The 24,383-nt window shown below is 54.0% G+C and overlaps 11 protein-coding genes across 11 annotated transcripts; 6 read left to right on the top strand and 5 right to left on the bottom strand.

Moving 5' to 3' along the window:
• Positions 1 to 133: 133 nt before the first annotated feature.
• Positions 134 to 1,378, bottom strand: B0H18DRAFT_1082743 (uncharacterized protein; the record flags this gene model as incomplete). Its single annotated transcript, XM_048031576.1, has 5 exons — positions 134 to 388; positions 484 to 532; positions 581 to 875; positions 923 to 1,067; positions 1,088 to 1,378. The coding sequence occupies 5 exons, from the start codon at positions 1,376 to 1,378 to the stop codon at positions 134 to 136; spliced, it is 1,035 nt and encodes a 344-aa protein (XP_047898883.1).
• A 94-nt stretch (positions 1,379 to 1,472) lies between these two features.
• B0H18DRAFT_979455 (PQ loop repeat-domain-containing protein) lies at positions 1,473 to 3,600 on the bottom strand. The gene is made up of 8 exons (XM_048044397.1): positions 3,450 to 3,600; positions 3,363 to 3,400; positions 3,217 to 3,269; positions 2,498 to 3,160; positions 2,188 to 2,388; positions 2,118 to 2,138; positions 1,942 to 2,060; positions 1,473 to 1,884 (listed from the first exon to the last, which is right to left on the bottom strand). Exons 1-8 carry the CDS (start codon positions 3,521 to 3,523, stop codon positions 1,668 to 1,670), a joined length of 1,386 nt encoding a protein of 461 aa, XP_047898882.1. The 5' UTR covers positions 3,524 to 3,600; the 3' UTR covers positions 1,473 to 1,667.
• A 304-nt stretch (positions 3,601 to 3,904) lies between these two features.
• Positions 3,905 to 5,381, top strand: B0H18DRAFT_496161 (CTLH/CRA C-terminal to lish motif domain-containing protein). The gene is made up of 6 exons (XM_048038306.1): positions 3,905 to 4,059; positions 4,127 to 4,307; positions 4,361 to 4,564; positions 4,625 to 4,882; positions 4,936 to 5,268; positions 5,339 to 5,381. The coding sequence occupies exons 1-5, from the start codon at positions 4,000 to 4,002 to the stop codon at positions 5,226 to 5,228; spliced, it is 996 nt and encodes a 331-aa protein (XP_047898881.1). The 5' UTR covers positions 3,905 to 3,999; the 3' UTR covers positions 5,229 to 5,268; positions 5,339 to 5,381.
• On the bottom strand, positions 5,169 to 6,762 carry B0H18DRAFT_496170 (uncharacterized protein). The gene is made up of 2 exons (XM_048038307.1): positions 6,564 to 6,762; positions 5,169 to 6,508 (listed from the first exon to the last, which is right to left on the bottom strand). The coding sequence occupies exons 1-2, from the start codon at positions 6,629 to 6,631 to the stop codon at positions 5,359 to 5,361; spliced, it is 1,218 nt and encodes a 405-aa protein (XP_047898880.1). The 5' UTR covers positions 6,632 to 6,762; the 3' UTR covers positions 5,169 to 5,358.
• A 417-nt stretch (positions 6,763 to 7,179) lies between these two features.
• B0H18DRAFT_927728 (60S ribosomal protein L7) lies at positions 7,180 to 8,607 on the top strand. Its single transcript, XM_048041661.1, has 7 exons — positions 7,180 to 7,238; positions 7,298 to 7,313; positions 7,371 to 7,463; positions 7,660 to 7,826; positions 7,882 to 8,019; positions 8,071 to 8,251; positions 8,305 to 8,607. The coding sequence occupies exons 1-7, from the start codon at positions 7,222 to 7,224 to the stop codon at positions 8,443 to 8,445; spliced, it is 753 nt and encodes a 250-aa protein (XP_047898879.1). The 5' UTR covers positions 7,180 to 7,221; the 3' UTR covers positions 8,446 to 8,607.
• Positions 8,608 to 8,833: 226 nt separating this feature from the next.
• B0H18DRAFT_1082741 (uncharacterized protein) lies at positions 8,834 to 13,435 on the top strand (the record flags this gene model as incomplete). Its single annotated transcript, XM_048031575.1, has 17 exons — positions 8,834 to 8,983; positions 9,162 to 9,487; positions 9,632 to 9,764; positions 9,824 to 10,309; positions 10,358 to 10,476; positions 10,529 to 10,771; positions 10,821 to 11,184; positions 11,234 to 11,646; positions 11,702 to 11,881; positions 11,934 to 12,104; positions 12,298 to 12,480; positions 12,535 to 12,735; positions 12,791 to 12,831; positions 12,884 to 12,946; positions 13,015 to 13,109; positions 13,158 to 13,250; positions 13,307 to 13,435. The coding sequence occupies 17 exons, from the start codon at positions 8,834 to 8,836 to the stop codon at positions 13,433 to 13,435; spliced, it is 3,390 nt and encodes a 1,129-aa protein (XP_047898878.1).
• B0H18DRAFT_1207647 (uncharacterized protein) lies at positions 13,384 to 16,758 on the bottom strand (the record flags this gene model as incomplete). The annotated part of the gene is made up of 11 exons (XM_048036224.1): positions 13,384 to 13,415; positions 13,469 to 13,964; positions 14,015 to 14,272; positions 14,324 to 14,431; positions 14,486 to 14,621; positions 14,708 to 14,975; positions 15,225 to 15,397; positions 15,804 to 15,956; positions 16,037 to 16,300; positions 16,349 to 16,680; positions 16,737 to 16,758. The coding sequence occupies 10 exons, from the start codon at positions 16,756 to 16,758 to the stop codon at positions 13,588 to 13,590; spliced, it is 2,091 nt and encodes a 696-aa protein (XP_047898877.1). The 3' UTR covers positions 13,384 to 13,415; positions 13,469 to 13,587.
• Positions 16,759 to 17,032: 274 nt separating this feature from the next.
• On the top strand, positions 17,033 to 18,039 carry B0H18DRAFT_979432 (uncharacterized protein). Its single transcript, XM_048044396.1, has 3 exons — positions 17,033 to 17,227; positions 17,281 to 17,652; positions 17,709 to 18,039. The coding sequence occupies exons 1-2, from the start codon at positions 17,108 to 17,110 to the stop codon at positions 17,635 to 17,637; spliced, it is 477 nt and encodes a 158-aa protein (XP_047898875.1). The 5' UTR covers positions 17,033 to 17,107; the 3' UTR covers positions 17,638 to 17,652; positions 17,709 to 18,039.
• Positions 17,734 to 18,016, bottom strand: B0H18DRAFT_1114837 (uncharacterized protein; the record flags this gene model as incomplete). The annotated part of the gene is made up of 2 exons (XM_048033170.1): positions 17,734 to 17,947; positions 17,997 to 18,016. 2 exons carry the CDS (start codon positions 18,014 to 18,016, stop codon positions 17,734 to 17,736), a joined length of 234 nt encoding a protein of 77 aa, XP_047898876.1.
• Positions 18,040 to 18,236: 197 nt separating the features above from the next.
• B0H18DRAFT_979426 (N-acetyltransferase B complex non catalytic subunit-domain-containing protein) lies at positions 18,237 to 22,483 on the top strand. Its single transcript, XM_048044395.1, has 19 exons — positions 18,237 to 18,456; positions 18,519 to 18,604; positions 18,669 to 18,807; positions 18,862 to 18,980; positions 19,058 to 19,132; positions 19,188 to 19,486; positions 19,537 to 19,733; positions 19,786 to 19,937; positions 19,987 to 20,329; positions 20,393 to 20,574; positions 20,628 to 20,675; positions 20,725 to 20,881; positions 20,938 to 21,038; positions 21,094 to 21,276; positions 21,337 to 21,595; positions 21,649 to 21,731; positions 21,786 to 21,860; positions 21,915 to 22,067; positions 22,123 to 22,483. The coding sequence occupies exons 1-19, from the start codon at positions 18,417 to 18,419 to the stop codon at positions 22,234 to 22,236; spliced, it is 2,805 nt and encodes a 934-aa protein (XP_047898874.1). The 5' UTR covers positions 18,237 to 18,416; the 3' UTR covers positions 22,237 to 22,483.
• Positions 22,484 to 22,601: 118 nt separating this feature from the next.
• Positions 22,602 to 24,050, top strand: B0H18DRAFT_927723 (uncharacterized protein; the record flags this gene model as incomplete). Its single annotated transcript, XM_048041660.1, has 7 exons — positions 22,602 to 22,663; positions 22,713 to 22,822; positions 22,876 to 22,983; positions 23,036 to 23,181; positions 23,232 to 23,388; positions 23,438 to 23,667; positions 23,720 to 24,050. The coding sequence occupies exons 1-7, from the start codon at positions 22,654 to 22,656 to the stop codon at positions 24,048 to 24,050; spliced, it is 1,092 nt and encodes a 363-aa protein (XP_047898873.1). The 5' UTR covers positions 22,602 to 22,653.
• Positions 24,051 to 24,383: the final 333 nt, after the last annotated feature.

Below are 24,383 nucleotides of genomic sequence, written 5' to 3'. Positions count from 1 at the left end.
TCGAAGGTAGATGGGCTGGACGACTATGATTACAAGCTGATGATACACGTCAAGCGTCAATGTGTCCTGCGGGTCCTGCGATGTGGGCGGTTCTGCGATGTGGGCGTCGAAGAGCTCGCGTCAAGAAGCTATGTCACAGCTTCGTCCCATGTTCCCCAGTCGCCATCACTTTCCTCACTTGCACCTTCTCCCCTGCTGTACCAAAATACCCCGCCTTGAACCAAACCTGTAACTCTTCCTCTCCAAACGGCCCGAATACCTGACCGTCCTGCCCAGAGCTGTCAGGCACAGCCCACTTGTATTCGAACTTGACGTCGGCGGAGGGTGGCACCCAAGACGGATCCACGTTTCCAGAGGATCGCACAGACCGTACGAGTTCCTCGTATGTCTTCGAGTAAATATCGACGTCGCCGAGCCCCATGAGGTGGAGGCGAGATGGGTGATATGGTCAATGTCAGATGGAGCTTTCGGTGTCTTGTCGACCTGAATCGAGTCTGCGAAATCGCCCTTCCGTTTGTTGTTGGGCTTCCCACTAAATTCAAGTCAGGACACGGTCAAGTCCAGAAGGGACTGGACGTACCTGCGCTTACTTGCGCTATTCTTCGCCTGCGCACCGAAACGTTGCAACGCCTCCAACACGGTCTCGCCTTTCTTCAGCATCCCGGCCAGCTGCTTCTCGATATCCGGTCTGCCTCCCATCTGCTGCATCTCCTCCTCCTCGGCCTTCTGCTTCTGCCTCTGCTCCCTCTCCCTCAGCCGGTGGTTCCGTCGCGCCTTCTTGATCTCCGTCTCATCCAGCCCCTCCATCCAGCGATCGTGCGCCGCATGTGGGTCGAACGTGCGGACATAGGTCCCGTCCTCCGCGAACTTGCCCTCTTCCATCTCCTCCCGCATGTTGAAAGACGAGAGCTCAACCCCATACCCGCCTTCTTCCGCTGCTCCGCGTCGTCCTCGTCCACCGGTTCGTCTTCGGTCTCTGACCTGTCGGACGTTTGCTCGTGAAACTCCTGTCCCTCGATGTCCCCTAGTCGCAAGAACTTCTGTTCTTTCTTCCCGCTCTCCTCCGCCTTCTCCTCCTCCTTCTCACCCATGGCGAACATTCCTCATCCTCGTCCTCAGCTGCCTTGTCCGCGCCAGGGCGCCTGCTCGGTACTACGCCCTCGCCATCGTCACTGGAATCAGACTCGTAGCCCTCGGTCTTGACGTGCCCCCTTCGTTGGCGCGTCTCGAGGTTAGCGTCGACCTCCTCCGCAAAGTTTACAGGATCGTCCTGCGGTTCGACGAATCTGGTCTTCTTCTGAGGACCTTTGGATGGTCCTGGGACGTCCTCGCTTGAAGTGGCTGCGCGTTTGCGAGGTGGTCGCGCTGCGGCTGACATGACACTGGAGTATGCAAGGGACGATTGTCAGGCTTTCTAGCCAAGTCCCAAGTCACCAGTGGGCATGACGGTCGACCTGTGTGCGCTTGTTTGTAGTGTGGCAGACTGGCCGCACCCACAAGGCCCTACAATGCGCAGCCTCAATCACGTCCGACGATCTGCATCGATGCACGACATACAGATACAGCGACTACTGGAATGCAACTACGATACGATGTGGATCTAGATCTACAATGTGCACAGTCCCAATGCGAACACATAGCAGATTCCGAGCGAAACGGTCAATGAATCACAACGTCGTCGAATCCGCTGACATGCCGGTCCGCCTGCGCGATGGAGTGGTAACGTCTTCGGTGCCAGTCGCGCCGGCACTCAGTAAGCCCTCCTCTTCTGCAGCTAATGACCGGGAACTGCGCCGGCCACGGTGCGTCTTTGCTTTGTAGATGACAGACTGCGCGACGATAGTGATGTCGAACATGAGCGTGCCACCGCTACCAAGCAAATATCTACGCGTTGGTCAGGTAAATGCATCACTAGACACAGTAGGGATACGCACGGAATACTTTCTTTGATGAATGCAGATGCTGCCGGCTCCGGGAGCCCAGTTTGGAGATGTGAGGATCGATGCGACGTAGAAGAGATTGCCCAGGAATGCGAAAATGAATAAATATATCGAAAGGCCCTGCAACACGACGTGAGTTTCGTATCCAGGCTTCGAGAATGCCATCAAATAGCATACCTCCACAGATTTACGGACGAACTAAAGGCGATGGTCAGTATTGCTCCAAGGACAAGCCACATACACTCACATTCTTCCAGATCTGAGGCAATCGGGACGTGAGGTAAAGTGTCGTACATATCCAAGCGGATATGCGTCCAATGATGAACTCAGTTGAATGTTCTGGCTGTTTGGTAGCGGTATGGTCTGTATTGTCGGCAGCATGTGTAGAAATTGCGGCGGTATCGATGTCCGCGGAGCGTGGATGCGTGTCGACGTATGCAACGGGCATCTCTCCCCGAACGTAGGCAATATAGCGTCAGCTGGGGACAGTACTCGCCCCGGTCTGCCAGAGCCGTGGTCGATGGAAGACCTCGTTGCCCATTCAACAATGTTCCGACACCAAACAGTGCCCACACCCCCAAGAACACCATGCTCGCGCCTTTCCGACTTGCTCGTGAACTTCGCCTCTGTGAAGCCGACCATTGCGCCTCCTCTTCAGCAGGCATGTCGCGTGAGAGCGGTCGACCTCGCACAAGCGGGTCCAGTTCTTCCACCTGAGGCGGTATGCTCATCTGCAAGGATGTGTGTACCCTGCTTGGCGGCGACATCGTCCCCTGCCCGTGTCGACCTACGCTCCCACCACGCTCTTGACTCCAGGAGACCTTCTTCCGGCGTCCTGAGCGACCGCCCTCAGAATGGAAGCTATCAGCGAGGCGCGCGAGCCCCTCTTCGTCGACATCATCATCTTCCTCCGCGAGAAGTTCCCGTGCTTCAAAGGCTGAATGCGGGACACGCTCAAGGCTATGTCGATGCCATCGAGCATGCTCCTCCTGCTCAGCGACGAGAGCGGCAGCGGCAGCGACATTCGCCGCTACGTTTGAAAGCGCGCGATAATGCGTAGCTTCGCGCTCGGTGGAGAGGCGGTGTGTGGTAGCCGTCGACGTAGTTCGGGAGCGAACCGATAAGTAGGGCGGAGGTTTGGATGGGAACTTGTGCCTGTAGTAGAAGTACTGGCTGAGGAGGCTGAAGTCGACGAAGCAGAAATACGCTGCTAGCCATGTCTGCACGCATAGAACCTGGTGAGCCTTAAGTCTGAACAATAAGTTTGACGACGCACTTGGAACGGCAATTGATGGGTGAGGACGCAGCCAATAAGGTTCGTAGCATCACCTAAGACGCAAGCGAACGCTGTTATGGCGCACGACGATGGCTTGGTCGACATACATACCTAGAGCCCAGTTGAGCAAAATGGTAGCGCAAGACCGTCCGCCGACTGCCTGCGAATATTCTCGACGACCTGTCTGAGCTCGCAAGTCAATGACACGCGACCATGTCCTTGAAGTGACTCACGGAAATTGAGCACCAAGCCAGCTGGCTATCGACGCATACCCGAGGACATCACTGAGACTCGCTGGTCCTACCATGCTCGTGAACCGCCGATGCGGAGGACGATGAGAAGAGCGGTGCCGGCGGGGCTGAAGGGGAGGAGGATGGATGTGGGATAGGGTCGGACGACCGCTCGACCGCCTCGCCCGCTCGGAGCGCGCATGCCATATTTGGTCGACCGGGATCACCTCCCTCAGCGCCCTGCGTGTCGCCCCCACCACTCCCTGAGCCTTGTTCGACGCGCATTAGAAACGAGAGACGACGGTTCGAATGGTGGTCACAGCCGGGACCCACGCAGCAATACCACAGCACGCAATCGCGCATTGAGAACGCGGCGTTGGGCACGACGGACACGCGTATTCACGGCGTCACGCGCAGCGGAATCCATCTCACGCGAGTGGGTGCAGCAACGTCTGCTCTTGCACAGGTATTGCCACCGTCTTGACCATTCAAACCTACCCTGACTGCAACAGAAGTGAGTCGTCGTTGGCACGCACCACCAAAGGACTCCGACATGTACCAGGCCAGATCGCAGGGCAAGACACGATCCTTGGGAGCCACCCCGGATGAACTGGTATGTACGCCACTCGTGATCCTCATGCGGCGACAGCGGTTCTGATTCTGAAGGGTCCCGGCGGCAGCGGACACTCGTCTTAGACTATCTATGCCACAATGCATATTCGAAGACAGTACAGGCGTTTTCTTGCGACAGCGCGATCAAGTATATGGACGCGGATGGGGACGAGGTCATGGCAGCATCCGAAGAAATTACATTATCCGACTCACTGAAGTCTCTTATGGCATCCGGCGAGTCTCGCAAAGGTAGGACGGTAGGACAATCGAAGTGTTCTCATTTCTCATACAATGGCCGTCAGAGATCCGTATATGCATACTGTCGGGACAGATAGATGAAGCCATCGAACTTATCAACAAGCACTTCCCCTCGGTGCTTTCTGAGAACACGGAGACACTACCACTGTACAAGACGGACAGTCATCTCGGATACATACCCTCCACCTCCGTCAATCCATCCCACCTCATGGTCAACCTTCACATCCAAGGCTTCATCGAAGCGGCGCGTTCGATTCCTCTACCTTACTATCCTCCTGGGATTCAGCCACCGACATCCCCCATCGCAGCTACCACGGGCGAGGCCATGGACGAAGACAAGGAGATGGCTGATTCAGCGACGGAGCGACTGCTTCACCGAGCGCAGAATCTCTACGCCGAAGTGCATCGTTTGCCAGTCGCCGAAGACCGGGCTCAGTACCTCTTGGAGCTCGGAAGAGTCGGTAGTCTGCTTGCATACACCGTTCCTGAGAAAGGGCCTGTTACACAGTATCTTGGTCAAGACAGGCGCGAGGCCCTCGCGGACTCTATTGATAGTGCCATTCTCTGTATGTCGTCTATGTTCACAGATGTGATGCTTGGTAGTCTGATTACCTAATAGACCGCACAGAGCAACCGGTAGTTCCCAAGCTGGAGCTAGCTTCTCGCCAAACTTCTGTTGTCTGGTCGATGCTTCACGAGCAGAAGGTCAGACCTCCTCCACCTTCCAGCTGGCCGGCGGGCGTGACACCGCCAGGAATGACACGGCCGGCTCCTGCCCCATCAATTGTGTCTTCCAAGAAGTCATCGGAGCCAGATGCACCAGAGGTATGGCATCGTCTTCGGTCAGGCGAATGTGGTCTCCTGACAGCTGCCTACAGTCATTTGCGCCGTTTGACTTGCAGACTTACCTGAACGCTTCGGTTGATGTTGACTGCTATCTACACGTATTACGGTATGGTCGGATCCGGTGTCTCAGGAGGATTTGTATGCGCATGATGATTGGAACCTTGGAATCAAAACAGATTGGTTTACACGCGATGATTCATGTCAGTATGCAGGACTTCGATGTCTCAGAAACCCAATGCAGATTGCTCATGGCGACTTCTAACGACACTACACCAACAATGTCAACATCTACCCAACGTCCCTTATTCACGCGCCGCACGATCTCCTCCCCAACCCCCGTCTCCTTCAAACCAAGCACCTTGAGGTGGCTCCATCTGTCCCACTCCACCCTCTCTAGTACGGACTTGCTGCCCGCATGAGGTTGAGCAAGCCAGTTGTTGAACGATAAATCCAAGACTTCGATCAGCGGGCATATGCGCGGCAGACGATGAATGGGCGCAGGTGCCGGTAGCGCGAGCAAAGCCAAGCGCGTCAATGTTGGGGGGAAAGTGAGTAATGTGTTCACTGGCAACGCAATGGAGACAAGGATTAGATTCTGCATTGGCTGTGGTGTTCGTTCGTCGAAGGAAGGCGAGTCCCACGACTCCAGGGCGTCCGTGGCGTCCTCCCGAGCTATGGGGACTTCTACAATGGGGGCGTGCTGGGAAGTAGGCCTCTTTGCTTTGAACACGTCGCGGGGTAACGAAGCTCGTGGCCCTACGACGATGAGTTCCCCGTCGACATGGCGTCCAGAATCCGCTAGGGCGAACAGTTGAGTAGTAGGAAGGGGATCGTGTATCGCTGCCCATCGTATGAGGTGTCGTCTCAGATGCACAGGCAGGTATGGGACGACGTCCTCAGCAAACGCTTCCGACGCGTCTTGCCCGGGGTACAATGCGACGAGATATTGCAGACACAGCAAGGTCAGACGGGGTACAGACACCGCATCAGAACTAGTGGAGGGCGGAAGATGCGAGTAGATGAGGGATAGAGCATTCGAGCGCCACGCACACTCCTCGTCTCCCTGTGGATCTCCATCATTTCCTTTAACATCCGCATCAAAGAGACCGCTCCAGCTCGGAGGTGGGCGAGGGCCAGGCACACGGCCCCGGGGATATGCATACTCGAGGACCCCCTCAGGACCCAAACGCACTGGGGGCGATGAACGGGTAGCAGGAGGTTCAGGCTGGACCGCCCGTGCCGCGTATATCTGATCGAACGGGAGCGTCGGGTTGTTATACGAACTGTGAAGGAGGGATGCACGGGTTTCGCGCGCTGCAAATTTTGCTCGTGGCGATAGTGCTCGCCTCTGAGTTGAGGGATTTTAGAACGAGTGGAATATGCAACCATAGTACGGCATACCTAAGAGTATGAAGGAGATTGTTGACATGTCTCGAATCCGAATCGCGCGTAGCTGCTCTGGACGGCATTGTAGGTTGGCCGCAAATGTTATGGGAGGCAGGAAATGAAAGGAGCCAGATGGGATCGCTGCAGGGCTTGGTTATGGTTGGGTTGAAGTCTGAGTCAGCACGAGGAATGTCGTCGGTCGTGTCGAAAGCGTCATGGATCTGAGTGGCGCGGACTATCTCTTGCTCGCTGAATTGGATGGCACAGACGAGGGCGGTACAAGCTAGCGTTCAACTAGTCATTGATCGACAGTAGAGCCAAGTCTCATAGGATAGCGATCCGCCGTCATAGACTTCGTGTGTTTATTGTATGCTTTCGATCACTGGCGGACAAGAGATCAAACAGCGTGCGCGCAGATTTGGCCACTTCTGATATCAGCCCAGCATAGGGGACATGGTAGAGGGCAAGTGAGATGCCCAGAGATGCATGCAGGGTTGGACGATCTGTTGTCGGCGTCGGGCAACGGACAGTGCATGGCAAGCGCGGACGAGCGGCATTTCCCAAATTAGGCCGTGAGAACATTCTGAGGTACTGTATAGTAGCGTCCAGCCACAACGCCCTGGCTGGTTACCGTACTACCGCCCAGCACTACGTTCGTCCTCAAGATCTCCTCATGGCCCCCTCCACTACGTGCGTGCGTTCATCCCATGAGGGTATGCAGCCTGACTGACTTCTTCACGAAATCTAAGCGTCCCGAGTGTCGCGGTGCGTTGATCTTGCGGCGTTCGCGAGTTGGCTAAAATCTCAATTATGTGCCATCAGGACATTGAAGTCCCCGAGACTCTCCTCAAGAAGCGCAAGCAGAACGAAAAGGCCCGGGAGGAGAAGCTTGCTGCAGCGACTGCCGCGCGGAAGGTAAGTCTTTGGCAGCTTGGTCGGAGTCTCTGAATTCGCTTCTGTGATGCATACCTTTTGACTCTCGGCTAGTGGGACTTTTGCTTTCACCGTGTTGCCAGAAATATACCATCTTTCGGGACTGAGCTTTGTTGATATTCATACATTCATTGCTATGCACGTACTGTGAATCGTACTAACGCGTTGAATCTGACAGGCAGCTAAGGCAAAGCGTAAGGTCATTTTCAAGCGCGCTGAGGCCTACGTGAAGGAGTATCTCGTCCAGGAGAAGGAAGAGATCCGTTTGAAGCGGGCAGCCCGTGCTGCGGGTGACTTCTATGTTCCTGCGCAAGCGAAGGTTTACTTCGTGGTTCGCATCCGGGGGTGAGTCGTATAACCTTCTGCGAACGGTTCAGTGCCTTAATATAGGTATTCTTAGTATCAACGAGATTGCCCCCAAACCTCGCAAAATTTTGCAGCTTCTTCGCCTGCTCCAGATCAACAACGGTGTCTTCGTCAAGGTCACTAAGGCGACCGAGCAGATGCTTCGTCTCGTTGAGCCTTACATCGCATATGGGTATGTATATGTGTTGTATGTGTGCTGCGTTAATTCAATTGCCATGATCAGCGAGCCCAACTTGAAGTCGGTCCGTGAGCTCATCTACAAGCGCGGCTACGGCAAGGTCGACAAGCAGCGCATCCCCCTCACGAACAACGGTGTCATCGAAGCTGCCCTCGGCAAGTATGACATCCTCTCTGTTGAGGACCTCGTACACGAGATCTACGCCGCCGGCCCCAACTTCAAGCAGGTGCGTCGACCGAAATAGTTCTGTACAATATCTTCCTGACGTGCTGCGATCAGGCATCAAACTTCCTGTGGCCGTTCAAGCTCTCCAACCCAACTGGTGGTTGGAGGACGCGTAAATTCAAGCACTACGTGCAGGGTGGAGACTTTGGCAACCGAGAGGAAAACATCAACAAGCTCATCCGGCAAATGAACTGAGCGTAGGGGCCAGTGTTGTCGGCGGATAGGCGGCTTGCATGATGGGGGGGGCGCGATGGAGATTTCGTCGCATGCATACATCATTTACTCGTAAACTATGCTCTTCTGTTGTATGAGGTATTATGACATGCTCATGAGCGCAAACTCTGTCCGAATGTCGAACGACTGAAGCCTTCGGGAAATTGTCTGTACGGCGGCCCGGGTCGATCCCTTTGGCGCTGCCTGCGATTAAGATCCACGTGACCGACGCGTCCGCTGTTCCCGCGAGCGAGTCTGCGTCGCGACGCGCGACTTGGAGTCGTCTCTCGACTGCCGGTGACGCCCACTTGCCACTGGTCGTCCTGCGCTCGCCGTATATAAGAAAGCCTATATTCTTTCTGTAAAGGACATGTCTCGGCGACAACGACCAACCGCTTTCGACGTCTCCTTTCCTGACGAGATCTCTGAGGCTTCGACTGGGTTGCAAGAAGATGACAACCGATCCGCCCGCTCCTCGAGCGCACCGAAGAGAAAGAAGCGCGATGATATGACAGAATCGGTAAGCAATCAAAGACACTAATGCGTTGAGTGAAGAACCTACCGTATGTGCGTAGCTGCCCAAAGCCACCAAGCGCAAGCTCGCAATTGCGCAAAGGCAGGATACTACGAAAGAGCCGCCCAGTGAGTGTTGACACTCCCACTATCGGAAACAACACGGCTTATGTCTCGGATCAGAGCTTCAGTACACCCCGGACCATGATGATATCTACGAAGGGGGAAAGTTCGTCATCCCAGGCGAAGATCCCGACGCTGTGGATGAGGACGGGATTCCTGTCCGAGTCCTGTCCGAATTCTGCATATTCGATCCCAAGGACGGCTACCACCTGTACTCTTTGGATGACGAAAATTTCAATAAGCACCAACTACAAGCAGCAGGTGTGGTCTCGCCGGTGTACGTAAACGAGGAAGACGAGGGTCAAGAAGATGGTGTCGATGGCTCCGTGCAGCGCTTCAGGACCACCGATATCGAACAGTATAGCCTCAATTATGAAAGTAGGGATGAGTGAGGACCTTCCATTGTTCTTCTGAGTGATGTCTGACCTTGCAAGCAGCCCACTCTACATCCAGTCACAGTCTGCCTGGTACCAACTTCGCAACCCTACCGATGCATATTCGAGTACCATCTCGCGTTCTACCGGCCTCACAGGGTCACTCAAATCTTGATCTCCTCCGCGAAGGAAAATCCTATGTTACAGTGGGACGAACTCATAGAGTCGACGACTACGAGGATGGATCCTCTCCTTGGTGCTGAAATCAAACCAGACGACTTCCTTGCAACGGTACGTGAGCTCCTCAGCCTAATCGCTAGGTATGGATAAGCAAACACAGCTTTTGTAAGGTCCCGTTGATCTCGGTGATTCTCTCGGAGATACAGGTTGGCGAACGATTGAAGAACGTGCCTGCAGTCCGCCGACTTCTCGAAGGTGATGTACCTGTCTCGAGGCTATCTACGCCTGCACCGGTGGCGCATCCTGGACGACATCATCGGCCGGGAATGTTTGTTAAGTGGAACAAGAAAATCGATCTCGCCGTTCTCCGCCGAGAAAATCAGAATCCGACCCACGTCACTCCCCTAATCGACCAGTTGGCGCGAGGGTGGTTCAACGAGCGTCTGCACGTTGTAGGCGTGAAGCTCCCGGAGGAGCGCCGCGAGAGCGAAGCAAAGCGCGCTCGTTTGTGGATGCTTCAACGCCTCGGTGACTACATCGAACGTCAAATGAAGAAGAAAACATCCAAGAAGGCCCGCTTGGACAGCTATGCCGCCGAGGACCGGATTATCGACGAGTACTGGAAGTCCATTGTTATTGACGGCGTCAAATATTCGGTTCGTAGACACGGTTCAATGAAAATCCTCGACCTCATGAATTTCCAGATTGGTGATACTGTCCTGACGCCGCGGGGAAACTACGAGCAACGTAACGAGAGAGCCCCGGACATGCCGAAAGACCTGGCGGATATACCAGAAGATGCCATCATCAGCGATTTCTTCTGGTGAGTGTGTACGACGTACAGTTGAGTGAACGTTGACGGTAATGGTTGTAAGGTTCGGACGCATCATGCACATTAATCAGCAACGAAGGAAGATTCACCTGCAGTGGTTCGACCATGCGCCTCGAAGCATTCTGGAGGAGCTTGCTGACCCGCGGGAGCTGTTCCTGTGGAACTCCTGCGGCGAGATCAACGCCGACGACGCTTACGACAAAGTGGATGTACGCTACCGAGAACACTACAGCAAGCCGAACGATACGCGACTCGACCGTACTGACCCGTCGGTCTTCTATTGCAAGTGAGTGTTATTTATGTGTACCGCGGTCCTTTTTAACGACGGCATGCAGCTACATCTGTGACGAAACGACTGCGTGTTTCACCCACATATCAGACGAGCACCGGTTGTCTCCGCAAACCCTGACGCCTCCCGATAACTGCCCGCCTTGTCAGCTCTTGAGCCAGCAAGAGCAAGATCGGACTGTTGTGTCTCTCAGAGACGGTGTCGCCTACGGTGGTCATCGGTACCACAAAAACGATTTCGTAGTGTGCTACAACGAGGATGCCGGGCCTGCCAACGTCGTTCAGATAGTTGACTTCGTTAGGGCGAAGGGTAGGGAACGATCGGTAGAAGCCGCCACGGTACACGTCCTCGGCCGCATTGGAGACATAATAGGCATTCCAGACTGCCCGGCACAGATGATGAAGGATCATGTATGTTTTCTCCATATCGATGCGCCATCTTGCTCATGTTTCCTTACAGCAGCATCTCTTCATGACGGAGCAAGAGGCACAAGTGCCCATCGAGGCCTTCCTCGAACCGTGTTTCGTGGTGACCAGGCGTTCGCTAAACGACGACGACGCAAGCCAAGGCTGGCTTTCTTCTCCCCGACACTTCTATGTGAAGTACGAGTTCCCGACACTCGCGCCCACCTCGTGGACAGACCAGAAAACTCTTAAATGTAATGATCTGCTGGTCTGTGCTGAGTGTTTCGAGGAGGAGAAGGCACGTACCGAAGCCTTTCAGCGGTTCATCCAGGTGCAGAGGCGCCGTCCGCTTCGTGGCTTTGATCCCTTCGGTGGTGTAGGTGCGTTTGGTCTGGCAATGGAGGAGTCAGGATGTGTGAAGATGCAGCAAGCTGTTGAGATCTCGCCAAGTGCAGCCTGTGCCTTACGGTTCGTCTAGGGGTCTACATCGACCTTGAGCTTGTACTCACGACATATGTACTAGGAACAACTCACCGCAGATGGTCGTCTACAACCAATGTGCCAATGTTGTGCTGGAATATGCAATCAAGTCTTTCGAAGGTCATAGGCCTCCGGTGCCCAGGGAAGTCGGGCGATCGCACGAGCGTCTGCCTGATCCACCAAAACCGGAAGACATCGATGTAGTTGTGGCTGGGTTCCCGTGGTATGTGATTTAACATACAGATCGTGTCGGATATAAGCTCATGATGCTCTAGTCAACCTCATTCGCGTCTCAACATGTATCAGCATGCGAATGATCGCAAAAGCCATCTCGTCCTCAATCTCTTATCCTGGGTTGACTTCCTACAGCCGAGATATTGCGTCTTTGAGAATGTGCGAGGCTTTCTCCAGTACAGCCTCCACACGTATCAGGCTGGGAGCACCGTGTAGAGGGGGGTGTTGAGATGGGGGGCCTGAAGTTCCTTGTGAGAGCTTTACTGGCCATGAAGTAAACTTTTCTTCATTGCTTTTGATGATTGCACACTGACACTGCTTACAGATATCAAGTCCGTTTTGGCTTACTGCAAGCAGCCCATTATGGAACACCACAGGCCAGAGTAAGGTTCTTCCTTGTTGCAGCCCTGGATACACACATCCTCCATCATTGCCTCAACCTACTCATGACTTCCCTCTTGTGGATGCACTTCAAATGAAATTCTCCAATGAATCCAAAGCCCAGCCTATTCGCACACAGAGGGGCTTTGCTCCACATCGTTTTGTATCTGTTGATGATGCTATAGGTGATCTCCCAAGATTTCATTGGTATGACACTAGCTGTGTCTATTCACTACTACTCTGAATCCATTTTTACCATAGGACACACCTGAATGAAGGTAATCAGGCTGGAGATGTGCCTGAGCTTCCATGTGATCGCTCCAAGTGGTTTTGTGGATTTGCTGGGCCTGATGTGGAGTACGAATCTGCACCAAGAACAACATTTCAGGCCAAGTGTAGAAGTGACCATATCAGGGATATCCAGCACTTTACCGAGGTTCCTGTAGCTAAGAAAGTGGAACGGTATGTGATCCCTAACCCTTCTGGATTTCTAGCATTTCATGGCACAACAATTCAGTGTTGTCAGCATTCCAATGAGTGCCAAGGCAGACTACAGGAGTAAGTAGTCAATATTGCTTTCTTCAGCTTGCAATGAACATGTATTATATAGGTCTGGACGGAAGATTATTGGAATGGCAAACCTCAAACCCGTCCTCTGCAGTTGCGCGTCTAGGTTTAGACCTGGTAAGGTCTAGTAAATGAATTCTTCAAACATTCTGCTCACTGACGTACTATCTGCAGGGATGTATGGGCGTCTGAACAAGGATGAGTGGTTCAATACCACTGTTACCAACGTTCAGCCAGATGCAAAACAATCATGGGTACTACATCCATATGTATGCTCTTTCCTTAGAATGATACACTGGGTGCTGATGCTTGCACAGTGCAAGCGCATGGTCACTGTCCGGGAATTAGCTCGCTCACAAGGTTTTCCGGACAGCTTTGTCTTTCATTCAGAAGATGAAGATGTGAAAGCAGTGAGTCAATGAGATCTGTGATTATCACTGTGTATCAATCTATCTCCTTCCCGAAGCTTCACAGGCAGATTGGCAATGCAGTTCCGTGGCCTGTTGCTGCCGCTATAAGCCGCGAGCTCTCGGAGGCCGCCTTCAAGAAATGGCATCACGACATGCATATGGCAACTGACGTAGAGGACAATTAATGGCTGTTACATCCCATCTTCCTGCTAGCTTACCTACTGCAACATATTATCCAGACGAGCGACATTCACCATGCGAGCGAGTAGGAGACATCATAAGTGTCTGTTGGTACCGACCTCATAAACAAGGCTTAGGGAAACTGGGAAACTACACATCATAGCTTCCACCAAGCACCACCGCATACGCAACGATGCTGCCACTGTCTCTCCCAAACACGCCAACCGGCGGATCCACTCCGCATCTTGGGATCGCCTTGGTTCGTCTCCGATCTGCCCTCGCAGCACACACAAACGGAACTTGTAGACAGATGAAGCAGTAGCCCCTTAGACACGACATCTCTCTGTTTGTCCTTGAGATGTTTGTCCACAAGGGAGAGGCGAGCCACTCCGTCTACAAGATCGCCTGGCTTGATGAATAAACGGGCCCTATTGATCCCGCCATTACTTGCGATCTTCTCCACCGCCCCACGCAAAGGGCCCGAGAGGGACAAGTGCGGCATACCGCTGAGCAGCGTCTGCTGGAGATCCTGGTCTATCGAAGAATCAGCATGTAGCAGTCAACAGCCACGAACAGCCACGAACCATTTGCGCCGCCTTTGAGACTTTGGTATACCTCTGTGAACACGATGCTCAGCCGCTCCAAGTCGATCCCGGAACAGTCGACAACGTCCAACAGCACGTCTCTGGCGATCTGGGCGTTCTCCCCCTTCGCGGTGAGCGATGCGACGTGATCCCGGAATCGCTTGATGTAGCCCAAGATTATTCGAATCCTTTCGAGACTATAGGGATGCACGAGGTGAACAAATATGGATGCATTCAACGAGGTACTGGATTGAGCCCCTGTCGGTGTTTGGTCAATGAGGGCGGTACAACAGCTACTACGCTACTTACTGTTCATAGCGAGAGAACTCTCGTCGCCTGCGAGGACGCATTCTCTGAGTAGACCCTCAAGGAATTCGATGAACCATGTAGAGAAGCAGACAAGATGCCATATATCCCCTGTAAACGCGGAAAAGTTAGCTATACAATCTGGAATCATTGGGGACAACATACCGAGATCGTATAGTTGGTCCCATAGCACATCGCAAATGCGCTGAGACACGCGGATAGAGAACACATGTCGTGGATCGTCCTCCATCGAGCGCGAAGGCTCTCTTTGTCTGCCTCTTCCGCACGGCGCGACTTCGTCCTACGAAGGTACACACATTCAGGAAACGCACTGCTTTACTGAGCGCAAGGCACGCACAGATAGATATCGCCGGCGACCCTGAGTACCTCGGCCGTCCAGACGTCCCGCATACCAGGCGACTCTCTGCTGAGAGATGACAGAACCCCCGAGAGAACGTCCACAACGGCCTCGACGGGAATCGCAGGATTCGTCAATGCGTGGGCTACGTCTGAGGGGCTGCTTCTTGAGCGGATGGCGGTGATGAAGGGGTTGTGCAATTCGGCGACAAGCGCGTTTGTGAATGGTCTGCTTCCGTCAGGCCGTCGGCGAGGGAGCGTATGATAGAGATGTGGGAGTCTGAGAAGGTGGAAGCCGCTACACTACAGAGCAGGACACGGTTCGGTGAGTAGGCTACGTTTGCAGGGACTGCCCGACCCAAGTGCGTGTATCAGTGAGCGAACGTAGCGCATCTGTGAATATCGTCTGACATACTTGCTCGACATGCTCTTGCTATATCCGACATTATGGGGGCCACGTCCCAACTGTCATCTGCGGATAAGTCCGATCTTGACGACGGTTCATCATCCTCGTACTCCTGCAACGACAGACAGACGATGTGCTCACAATTTCAGTACGCGCATGGTTCCGATTGTCCCGCCCTTGACCTTTTGCTTGACATGAGGTACGGATCCGCTCAGGTTCATGAAGCCGACGAGCAGAGAGTCTCGCGAAGGAGCCGGCATGATGAAGTCGAGCACCTTATCGTCGTACGTCTGTTGCGCTTCAAGGTGGGGTATCTGCAAGATACACGTCAGAACTCTCCTGCTTATGAACTTGCGAGCCTACCCATCACGAAGGTGAGCAATCGGTGATGGAGGATTCCGTCTCCCAAACGAGAACAAGAGAAGCTCTGACTTGGGTGAAGACGTATCTAGCCATGAGCGAGTGATATTAGTATGACCTGCAACATTTGCCATATACACACAACGCACAGTCTCCAAAATTGAGGAAAGACGCGGCTAGGTATGGTTTCTGCTGCGCTTTGTAGGAGGGTGGAAATAAACTTGAGGTCGGTTAAATGATGACTGGGACAGGATATAGGTGGTAACGGTCGCGTCAGGATGCCTGACGAGTACTCGTGAGACGAGGTTACTTTAGGAGACAACGGCCTACCTTTGGTAGCGAGCTTCATGTTAACTTCACTTCGCAGACGTTGATCATCGAGTCTTCGCCCCACAGGTCCCATTCTGGTGTCAGGGGCACTTCATAGGACGGACCTACATCGTTGAGATCTAGTGGCATGTTGAGATCCATAGCATTATACGTCGACTCGTGGACACGTTGTGGCGGGAGAACCTGTGAGCGCATTGCAATCAACAAGTTTTGCTCTACCGGACGATCTGGTCAGAACAGCAGTGAGCTGTAGCAAAGATTACCTGGTAGCCCATATAGATGGATGCGGCCACCATATGTTTGACCGATGGAAGTAGGTAAGGAGTCATCCCTGGGTGAGACTCCTGAGTGACAGCGGTTTGTAGCAGACACGCTCTCATGATCTTCAAAGAGGCCGTGTAGGGCGGTAAGTAGCACACGGCAATACAGTGGTCTTGTGTAACCAGGAGAAGAACGGTGATTGGGAGCTGGCCCATAGGGCCTCGAGGCGGCAAGCGCGCAGACGAGCCGCTCTCTGTCACTACCCACTACACGGGCATCAGTAGGAATACGGGATCGTGCGCAGATGGACGTACCTCCCGTTGGGTACATGTCCATTCCGCGGATACAGCGCCTGCACCCTGGTCGAAGCTCCAGAACTCGCGTATTTGCCAACTGTCCAGCTGTGCGTCTTTCCGCCATAGACATCCTGCACCGTCCCCGCCGCGGCCGGGGAAGTAAGCGAAGAGCCAGTCCTCGTTCTCAGAGATTGAGATGACAGTCGCAGGCTCGTAGGTTGCTGATGATGCAACAATCTGGGGTGCGGAGGGTAGCACGAAGCATTTGGAGGACGGAAAGTGACGCGCGAGCACTTGAGGCTCGCGGGGTGAGCGGTGTATATATGGAAGACTTGGACCACACCAGCGGCCTGCACAGATTCACGAGTATGTGACTGATTCTCTACGGGAGAGAGGAGGAACTTACCTCCGCGTGCCCTCGAGCGCATGGGCGAAATCCCACCACCCGAGCTGCCAATGCGCGTCCTCTCTTGCCTTCCCCTTGTGACTGACGACAGTGTCAACTTCGCTGGGTCTTGCATTATTGTTCAAGTAAGACCACTTGCTGATATATGCCAGCTAAGCAGTCCAGAAATGAGGGGGTCAATTGTGCGTTCAAAGGCGGAGGTCAACATCGACTGGTACCTTAATGTGGTGGCGGCCCGCGTAACGGCGATCGAGATCCCGATCATAGGGCCAAGGCGCTGGTGCGCGTGCGTGGCTGAAGCGGTCCACCGCAAAGCTCTGCGGCAGACGTTCATCGACAGCGTCCTCGATACAGACAGACCACTCTTCACGATGCTACCGTCATCCCAAATCGCCAGAGAGCTGGACGGTGCTCACACGGATGTTCTCCTGCAAGCATTCGCAGATCGCATTCTCGTCCTCATCACGCAAATTGGAAAAGTAGGCACATTGGTGAGTGTTCTGTAGATAGGAATTGCAGCGATGACAGATGAATATCCTGGAAGATTCAAGCGACCATTCCAGCAACGACTGCCCTCGACCCTGCCCCACCGCCCGACCCATCCGAACCCAATGTCATACCTCTCCCGCCACCACCTCCGGCGATACAGCTAACACCGCTCCTGGGAAGTGCACCTTCGGAACACATGCAGACGCTCCATTCCCTGTACACATCGCAGGTTGCCACCGTGATATGGACGGAGGAAGTTCAGGAGTTTATGGAGGCAGAGCGGCGACCTATAGTCGTGGGATTGGCACTGCGCAAGTCCTCAGAGGCCGAAGGCTTGGGTCTGGCGGAATACGAAAGGAAGGTATTTTATGGAGTCATGGAGATGGTTCGGGAGCTTGTTCAGCAGAAGTAATATCAGCTGGGGCCGGTGATCTTGTACGGTACTGCTCTAGATCACCCAACACGCCGGACAGTAGTGGTCAGGCGCACCTCAAGCCCGAGCGATTCATCATTCCTTTTCCACTGCTGCGCGAATGGCGTTCATGTCCACGTCCTGCTCGCCGGACATTAGCTTCCGTTCACGCTCCTGTCTCCACTTGTCCAGTTTCCACTGCATGAGTGGTCCCAAGCGTTGGTCTTCCGGAAGGGCCGTGCGAGGGTTGCTCTCGTACAAGTAGTAGGCAAATACACCAGTAAAGATGCCAAGAAGAGGATCGAGAGTCCTGAGCAACTTGTTAGCATGTAGACCTTCGAAGTTGTGTGGTTCCGTACCGTGAAAGTAGGGGTGCCATGTCAGAGTCGACGTTGAAGGATGTCGCGTTCTAAGTTGCGGCCAGTGCAAGGCGCGTCTTCACCTGACCGCGGGCGCTCCGTCGTCAGACATTCTGACATCTTGAATGCAACGCGGCTCACTGGTTGGGACGGTGAGGACGTCCGACGACCTCTTCTTCCGGGGGCAGGCTAAAGGATGGATGCTTGCGGCCGACGGACGTGCCGGGCGAACATGAGGATTGTCGGAGTGACACGGGAGCTCTGCGGGCGCGCGGAAACGTGACACCGCCAGCTCGTCGTGTCCGAGGCCGGTGGCTGCTCGACATTCACCAAAATTTCTACGACGCGACGTGCTACTCCCGTCGCCAGTCTCCTTGTCCGTACTTCTACATTTGAGGGCCTTGCTAGTGTCTTGCTGGGATGTCGACCGCACTCGAACGTCAAATTCGCCCCATCTATGGTCTGTCGACCTGCGTTCTCTGACCGCGGACCTTACTGAGGAACTCTGTTTCTGACATGCAGAGGCACTTGACACGGGCTCCAACAAGTCGGCCATTCTGTCGTGCAATAAGCTGCTCAAGAAGCATCCCAAGAACGACCTAGTCAAGGTCCGTTCTCATTGCCTCCTCCGCTCCGTGTGCATTTTGGTCTCTGACGTACATGTGACTGTAGGCCCTGAAAGCTCTCGCCCTCGTACGCTCACAAAAGGTGGAAGAGTCGCTCATGGTGTGTGATGAGGTCCTTGCAGCAAAACCCACGGACGAGTCGACTCTCGCCGCCATGATGCACGTACTACGAGGACTGGGACGACGTGAGCAACTCAGTCCGTGATGTCCTGGCACTGGCGACTGACGGTCGTTTGCAGATACCGACATGGTCGCCATGTATGAGGACGCATACAAGCAGCACCCCACCAATGAGGAACTCGGTACGCAGGCGTTCATGGCTAACGTCCGCATCGGAAACTGGAAGGCCGCTCAACAGGTATGTACATTGCCTCAGCTCTTCGTGCATTGTCACGTCCTAGGCCATGCACAGACGTAAGCTAACTTGCGTGCAAGATTGCCACGAAACTGCACAAACAGTTCCGCGACGACCATTACCTGTACTGGAGTGTGATGAGCGCTGTGCTCCAGGTGCGCCCATTCAGGATTATTCATGCACAGTCGGGTTTCTGACAAGCTTGCATAGGCGAGTGACCCTACTACGCCTCCAGGGATTCGTCCAGTCCTCTTCAAGCTTGCCCATCGGCTAGTGGTCTCCGCTACGACTCCGTCATTCTACAATGCCGATCGTTTCTACCTACACCTGATGATCTTACGCGAGCTGGGGCTGTACGACGAGGCATATGAGCTTCTCAACAACGATGTTGGCAGGGCTATATGCGCCTCGAGCCTGACGGTCGATGAGCTCCGGCGAGACATTTGGCAACGAAAAGGCCTGGTCGGGGAGGAGGGCGCACGAGCGAAAGCACGGATCACGGAGGCGAAGTGTGTCGGGTTATGACCAGACTCGTTGACAGGAGCTAACCTTTCGACAGAGACAGGAACTGGCTTGAGTTCCTCGCTGTCCTTGACGCGACATTCGTGGAATCGCAAGAGGATGTCAGTGCCCGAATAGAGGAGACACGGAAACTGTTTGAGCAGATAGCAGATGAGGATGGGAGGTTAGACAGGTCGGGGCGTTTAGCCCTACTCGAGCTCGAGAAGCGTGCAATCGCCCATGGCATCTCTACAAGTCGGTCATTCGTCGCCGCCTGCTCGTGTGTCACAGCTAAAAGCTCCCTCAGGTCCCGCGCACATGTCACAGCTACTCCAACAATACTTCACTACGTTCGGCGACAAGCTTGTCTGCTTCGAGGACCTCCAATCATACGTTCGTCTAGAAGGGGATGCATTGGCGGAATGGACGAGTTTCCTTGACTCGCAATCCTCGTCATTCGTGAGTCAGAACAGTCAGCCTACGCTAAATGCGACTGACCCCGCTTCAGGCGACAGTAGATGTCCTGAACCGTTACATCAACGCGCAAAAATTGCTACGTTATAACCTTCCGGCATCAGAGATCACAGCAGACACAGAAGCTGCGCATGCCGTGCAGTACCTCCACTCATATCTTGACGCGCTCAAGCTGGGAAAGGATCTCCCGGACACGGAGCTTCAACCCGCGGACGATCTTGCGCTTTTATCTGGCCAGGCTTTCGTTGGTGCCTGGAGGGCAGGCAGAGATGTCACATACCTGTACAGCGCTGTGTCGGTACTGGAGTACGCGTCTTCCCGGAGCAAACAGTCCTACAAGATGCGCCTTCTGTTGATTAGGCTATATCGTTTGTTGGGTATGTGCTTGGTCGGTTGTAGACCTTCATGTGTTGTACAGCCAGTTGACGAGTGGACGTCAGGCGCACCTTCACTGGCATTGGAACAATACCGGGCCATCAACGTGAAGCAGATTCAGAATGACACCCTGTCGCATCTGATCATGACGAGGGCGACGTTGTTCTCTTTGTCGTCCATGGGGGACCTCACGTACTCTACGGAAGCTTTGGAGTCGAGTCAAATATACATCAGTAACTCACAAGAGGTGGATGGTTTCAAGGTTGGCTAGACGTCCAGAGTACTCACCTTCTGTTCTAGACGGCAGAGTACACCGTGAGAGCGTTTGCGGGCGAGAAGTACTCTCAGGTGCGACCTACGCCCTGCTCCATCCCACAGGTTCACTGAGTGCCTCTAGCTCCCCGAGTTCATCCTCTTTGAGGAACGCCTGGACAACTCACTGCAGCGCGACCTCACCAAGATCGAGCACGTCAGGATGCGGATCACTCACGAGCCGCTCGCCTCGGATCTCGTCGACATGGAGTTGATTGAACTGAAGTTCATCTTCGATCGATGTATGTTTGTCTCAGTGCTCATTTGAATGAGATTGACAACACCGCAGTGGATCTAGTCCACCACGACAATCGAGACTTCGACGTCATTCCGAACTACCAGCCGCGTTCTGGTCTTCCATTCCATGAGCAGACGCTATTGTGTGACAAGCAACCTGGGGTGAGTCAAGTAACTAAAGCGGTGGCCCTCTCTGCTGACTGTTCGCGGTACGCAGCTAGGCTGGCTTGCGACGTACTTGAGGATCTATATCAAGCTCTTCCAGTCTGCGAGTGACCTCGATGATACAGTTGAGGACAAACTGCTCATCGGAGACCGACCGAAGCCCAGCGTGGACCCCGATACCAAGTTGCCGCTCAGGGAGCGCCTTGCTATGCAAAAGCCAGAAGAGCTCGAGGAGGTATATTGAATATCACTCATACGCTAGCTGTCCTTACGTCTGATGTGCACACTCCTATAGCTGACTCCGGAGGAGCAGTCATTCCTCGAGTATGCAACTGCGTTGTCAAACTGGCTTGCACCCTTCCATGACTACATTCGTCCGCCACCGGCTGCAGTCCTCGCTGAGGCGGCGAAGCAGACCGAACTCAAGACAGGTTTCCCGCTGAAGGGCTACGAGCCACCCAAGAACGGCACTGCTACGAACGGACATGCCAAGAAGGCTGAGGAGCCGCCGACTCTTGCGGACACTCCTGAGATCGTCAACAAGTTCTTCGACGGTATGCGTTGGTTTCTTTCGCTTATAACTTTCGTTCGTTGACCGGACCTACAGACATGAGTGCGCGCTTCAAGGAGGCCCTCGAGGCCGGCCGCCTACCGCCCGAGCTGCTGCAAATTGTCACGCTGACACAGGAGGTATGTCGGACCCTGATCATGCTATCAACGGGGACAGCCTATAACATTCTGTAGGGGTTCCTCGTCCTCGCTCTTGAGACGCAACGGTTCAAGCCTGCTGGCATCATCAAACAGTACAGGCTCGGTGCTGTATGTTGTTCCAGTCTGCCCGCTCATGCTCCTATTGACTGATGTCTCCCCTAGATGGTGCAGATCTTCAAGGACATCCGGACAAAAGCGACAGCGGTTCTGGAGGAGATGTCGGCGACTTTGGTCAAGTTAGGAGAAGAGGGCGCGACGATCGACAGCAGAAAAGCCTTCGTCGAATCATGCAAGCCAGTGTGGGGACCGTCAGGGGTCAGCTCTCTTTCTATCCCTCCTGCCCACCCACTGACCCCTTTCATTTGTATAGCTGCTAGATCACGACTTCGTGTCGACCATCTCCAAGAAGGTCACAGAGTCGCGAAAGCTGGTGTTGGAAGGCGTCGGAAAGGGCGTGGTCCGAGTATGCAAAAACCATGCATGATAGACTATGGTAGTGTGCACATGCTTCAGCTATTCAGCAGGCAGTCATTTCTCGCGACGCATCATGTAAATATCACGCATTTGATATCACCACTCATAGACATCTCTCTCGGCTTGTACTGTAGGGGATACGCTGAAGGCTCGTTATGTGACTGCTGACATCGGGATAGCAATTAAGGACAGGTTGTCTTGAGTGCAATAAACGACGCTGTTGGTAGTGCTGTAAATGTATGAGAAGTAGGAGACCATGTACTGGCCATGTTACTACAGGACGAGTGCGCAGCCACAACCGCGGCCGTCCGCTTGAGTGACGCTGTGACAGAGCGCGTCAAGCGCGCGTAATGTCACACACGCGTCGAGTCTTCACTCTCATCCTCCACCACTACTTGACCCACCCTACTGTGCAGTAACACGCAGCATGAGTCAATGTGAGTGACCCGATGCGTATGCGCGCGTTGATGCTTAATGATGCCGCAGACAACGACAACCCGTTCTATGGGAATACTGGCGGCGGAGGCGGAGGCGGCTACCTTGCGGGGGGCTCTCCTTTCGGCAGTGCGAACGGTAGTCCAGGAGGTCAGCTCCGCGTGAGTCTTATTTGATGATGAGCATGGAACACTCGGCTGAGACACACTCATAGAAAGGAGCCCTTCACTCTCTTCGACCGGTTACAATCAAGCAGTTGCTTAACGCCACGCAAGCACACTCAGACGCGGAGTGGACGATCGAGGATGCCGAAGTGGGCCAGGTGAGCTCGGCCACAAGATGAATGCATCTACTCTGAAGCCCGTGTCTCGTAGATCACAGTCATAGCACAAGTCGTCTCGATCAATAGCCAAACAACAAATTGTGTGTATTGGCTAGATGATGGAACGGGACGGATAGAGGCGCGGCATTGGGTCGAGGTTGGGACAGAAGATGATGCAGAACGATGGGGTGGCATCACGTACGTGCCGGCTTTGACCGTCGCTCTCGCCGCTTATGATGCGTTCTCAGCGAGAACACGTATATCCGAGTCATGGGGGGCTTGAAGTCGTTTGGGAACAAGCGATACATCAATGCAAATCACCTCCGCCTCGTCAAAGACCCGAATGAAATCCAGTTCCACCTCCTGGAAGCGTTCACGGTGGAACTGATCTTCCAAAAGGGGGCGGTATGTTGTCTGTCTTCAGTTCAAGACATGAATCGCTGATATGTCTCAGCCGTTGAGACCAAGCGAGGCTGGGTCTAAAGGAGCTGTAGCGAATGGCCAGGGTGCAGCGTCTGCTTACAACCCCCAATCGACAGCCACAGGCGGGATGGAGCAATACGCCCACTTGCCTTCGATCCAGCGGCGGATCGTCGAGTTCATGATGTCTCAGCCGCAACAAAACGAAGGGGTCCATGTCGCTGCCATCGCCCGCCACATTGGCGGAGAAGCAAATGCGATCAGGTTCGTCAACTTAGCCTATCATTAGGAAATGTTACTCATGTAGGTGTATTAGCGAGGCCCTGGACCGGTTGATGGATGAGGGCCATGTATTCACAACAATAAACGACTCGCATTTCGCGTTGTCACATGATCAGCCACGCATACTAGCTAGCTCGTTGTCGTGGCCCGCCATGGGCTTGCTTTGCATGTATGTTCTGCCAGATGTATACTATCCGCGTTTGCTGTCGGTTATGAAGTTGGTCAACAAGATTTCACAACGCGTGTATGCCTGTCACCGTCTCGGAGGATGGTCATCTCCGAGACTCGAGTATGGTCCTAGAACATGCGCCAAAGCGCCACGTCCAGGCTCAGATGTGTTCATGAGTCTGTACAAGTCGGTATGATCACCGCACATGCAGTGACTGTCGAGAAAACTCCAGCTTAAAATGTACATTCCACTGGCCAGAACTCACGACTTTGCGATGAATTTGAAGATCCCCTGTCCATTTCGATATTCATTGACGGAGAAACCAAACCGGTGGGGCGTACGGCCCGGCGCCGTTCCCGAGCAGGTTGCGCGCGCCTGAGACAATGTCTCTCTTCGATCGAGCTCGGGTACATACGAGCACTCCGGTTGGGAGGTAAGCGTCGACTGGCCTGTCTCCTCGACAAACGTGGGCCAGGCGAATGCACGGATCTCCTGGTGCTCTGACTCAGTGACTGCATTTGTCGATACA

This window comes from Fomitopsis serialis, assembly GCF_022376445.1.
Source record: "Fomitopsis serialis strain Sig1Antser10 chromosome Unknown B0H18scaffold_5, whole genome shotgun sequence".
NCBI classification, from domain to species: domain Eukaryota; kingdom Fungi; phylum Basidiomycota; class Agaricomycetes; order Polyporales; family Fomitopsidaceae; genus Fomitopsis; species Fomitopsis serialis.
Note: the sequence above shows the minus strand (reverse complement) of the source record. Positions and strands in the feature narration are given on the sequence as shown.